At 31.9% G+C, this 2,301-nt stretch overlaps 1 protein-coding gene across 1 annotated transcript; it reads left to right on the top strand.

Moving 5' to 3' along the window:
• Window positions 1–243: 243 nt before the first annotated feature.
• LOC102603623 (kirola-like) lies at window positions 244–1,412 on the top strand. Its single transcript, XM_006367918.2, has 2 exons — window positions 244–534; window positions 982–1,412. Exons 1-2 carry the CDS (start codon window positions 348–350, stop codon window positions 1,254–1,256), a joined length of 462 nt encoding a protein of 153 aa, XP_006367980.1. The 5' UTR covers window positions 244–347; the 3' UTR covers window positions 1,257–1,412.
• Window positions 1,413–2,301: the final 889 nt, after the last annotated feature.

The raw sequence follows: 2,301 nt of genomic DNA, 5'->3' as shown, positions 1-2,301 counted from the left end.
TTAAAATTTATTAATATTAATAATATTTATCAAGAATTTATTTTATACTTGATGAGATAATATTATACCACACAAATATATATAACTTATTTTAAATGAAAAACATTAATTTACTTTTAAAAAATTATAAATAAATATTGGATTCGTACATCACATGAATTTCCCCTTACTAGTTTATTACAATATAAAGAAGTAGGCTGCCAAAGGTGGACCTTATCTTTGTCATTAAAATAATGGTAACTCAACTCTATAAATAGCCTAGAATGATGTAGCTCTTCTTGTACTCCACTATATTTTCCCTAGTAAGCAATACTCTTGATCCCTAGCTCATTTATAGTTCCAAAGGCATGGGTCTAAAGTCCAAATTGTGTGCCCAAATAGAAGTGAAGGCTAAGAATGATGTGTTTCATGATGCCTTTAGGCACAAACCACATCATGTCTCCACCATGTGCCCTGTCCATATACAAGGTTGTGAGTGTCTTGAAGGAGACTTTGGAATTGTTGGCTCCAAAATTTGTTGGAAGTATACCCATGGTAAGCCCATTTTTGTTAAAATTATTAAGAATTTTGATTGTTTTGAAAAACTTACTGACAAACTTAAGGTGTTTCATTCGTTGATATATTAAGCATATACTTAATTAAGCAAGGATGAGGACCATGTTGCGCCGGGATCAAACTTTAAGAGACAAACACTATCGTCTCTTTATTAAGATCTATCGTGTATAATTATTAAGAATGTTAAAAACCTTAGAAGATCACTATTAATATAGATTAATCTTTTAACGATAGCAACAAACTTCATACAATTATTTCTTTACAATATATGTGCAAGTCCATAAAAAATTCTAACAGATCATTCGTTTAATTTACTACAAGTGTATAACTTGCCTTGTCATTGTGTTAGTAATTTGAAATGACAATCGTATTAATTTACTACTATTTATGAGTTTGATGTACGTAACGAAATTTTGTATAATCCAGATGGGAAAGAGAAGTTTTCGAAGCAGATAATTGAAGCTATAGATGAAGAGAAAAAGATAATCACATTCAAGGAATTTGAAGGAGATATAGTGAATGAATATGAGAAGTGGAAGGTAAGTCTCCATGTTGATGAAGAAGGTGTAAAGGATTTAGTCGGTTGGACTATGGAATATGAAAGGCCAAATGAGAATGTCCCTGAGCTAACAAATTTGCTTCAATTTTTCATTGATATGACCAAATCTATTGATGATCACCATGTCAACAAGCCAAATTGATAATATAAATTAGAACTATATGAGTTTGTGCTTTAATTAAATAAACACTTGACATTATGTTATATAATATAATATATATAATATGAGAGAATGTCAAGTAATTTGTATTTTTTTTCTTTTCTAAGTAATAATAAAGACATTTTAGTTTTGCGCACACATTTTCTATATGTTCTCACTCTACTTAAAGAGAAATTTCAATTTTGAATTGGTTACTTGTGATTATATTTTGGTAGTCTGATGAAGTTGAGAAGAAATGACAAAATACAAATTGATTTTGGTTAATTGTTGACATAATTGTATTCGTCGATGCAAATTGTATTCTTTAATATATTTGATACAATTGATTTGCATCAACAAATTGAATACAATAGTCTTTGATACAACTGTATTCATTGAATTATCAAATATACAAATCAAGTGTATCTCTCTCCTAGATTCCGCTCGTCTCTCTCCTCCCTTTTCAAGAAATTGATTCAGCGCGGAGCTATAACCCCAAATAAATAGGAGGCAAATAACTAATGGAACATCCAAGAAAGTTTACTGCAAGTAGCTACATATAAGAGACGCCATTTACTGAAAAAAGTTGACTCTGGAGAAATAAATGTGAAGTTTTGAGGTAGCTTCAAAAGCCATCAGGATAACCCTTAGGAAAAGAGTCTGCAAGATCTTGACATCACATAGAATCACTACATCATCTGTGAAGAAAATACGGTGGTGGATTCTATCAGACTCTGTACAAAGAGACTAAAAACTGGAGACCAGCTTTAAACATCATGGAGATTCAAACAATCACAGTAGAGTAGCAAACATGGCTGTTATTGGTACACTTGCATTAGGTCTAGGTTGGGGAAAGCGGAAGTTCAGAGAATTCCAGCTTTCTAGAGCCCATAGTTTACGGCAAATTACTTATACATATTTGAATGAAGTGGGCCGAATGAAGCAGAATTGATAGAGGATTCGTATCTCCTTCCCCAATTTGAGATTAAGGTATAGTTGATTGCTAAGTTGCTCGGGTCCGGGTGTTGGAAGGAAAGAAATTCACGGA

This window comes from Solanum tuberosum, unplaced genomic scaffold (genome assembly GCF_000226075.1).
Source record: "Solanum tuberosum cultivar DM 1-3 516 R44 unplaced genomic scaffold, SolTub_3.0 scf01214, whole genome shotgun sequence".
NCBI classification, from domain to species: domain Eukaryota; kingdom Viridiplantae; phylum Streptophyta; class Magnoliopsida; order Solanales; family Solanaceae; genus Solanum; species Solanum tuberosum.
The sequence above is the reverse complement of the archived record's forward strand: the minus strand, read 5'-3'. Positions and strand labels throughout refer to the sequence as shown.

Excerpts from the sequence above, each read along its gene's own strand:
- LOC102603623 (XM_006367918.2), top strand. The coding sequence starts at position 348 with ATGGGTCTAAAGTCCAAATTGTGTGCCCAAATAGAAGTGAAGGCTAAG. Across the intron at positions 535-981 it reads TTGTTGGAAGTATACCCATG|ATGGGAAAGAGAAGTTTTCG; the intron begins GTAAGCCCATTT and ends TGTATAATCCAG.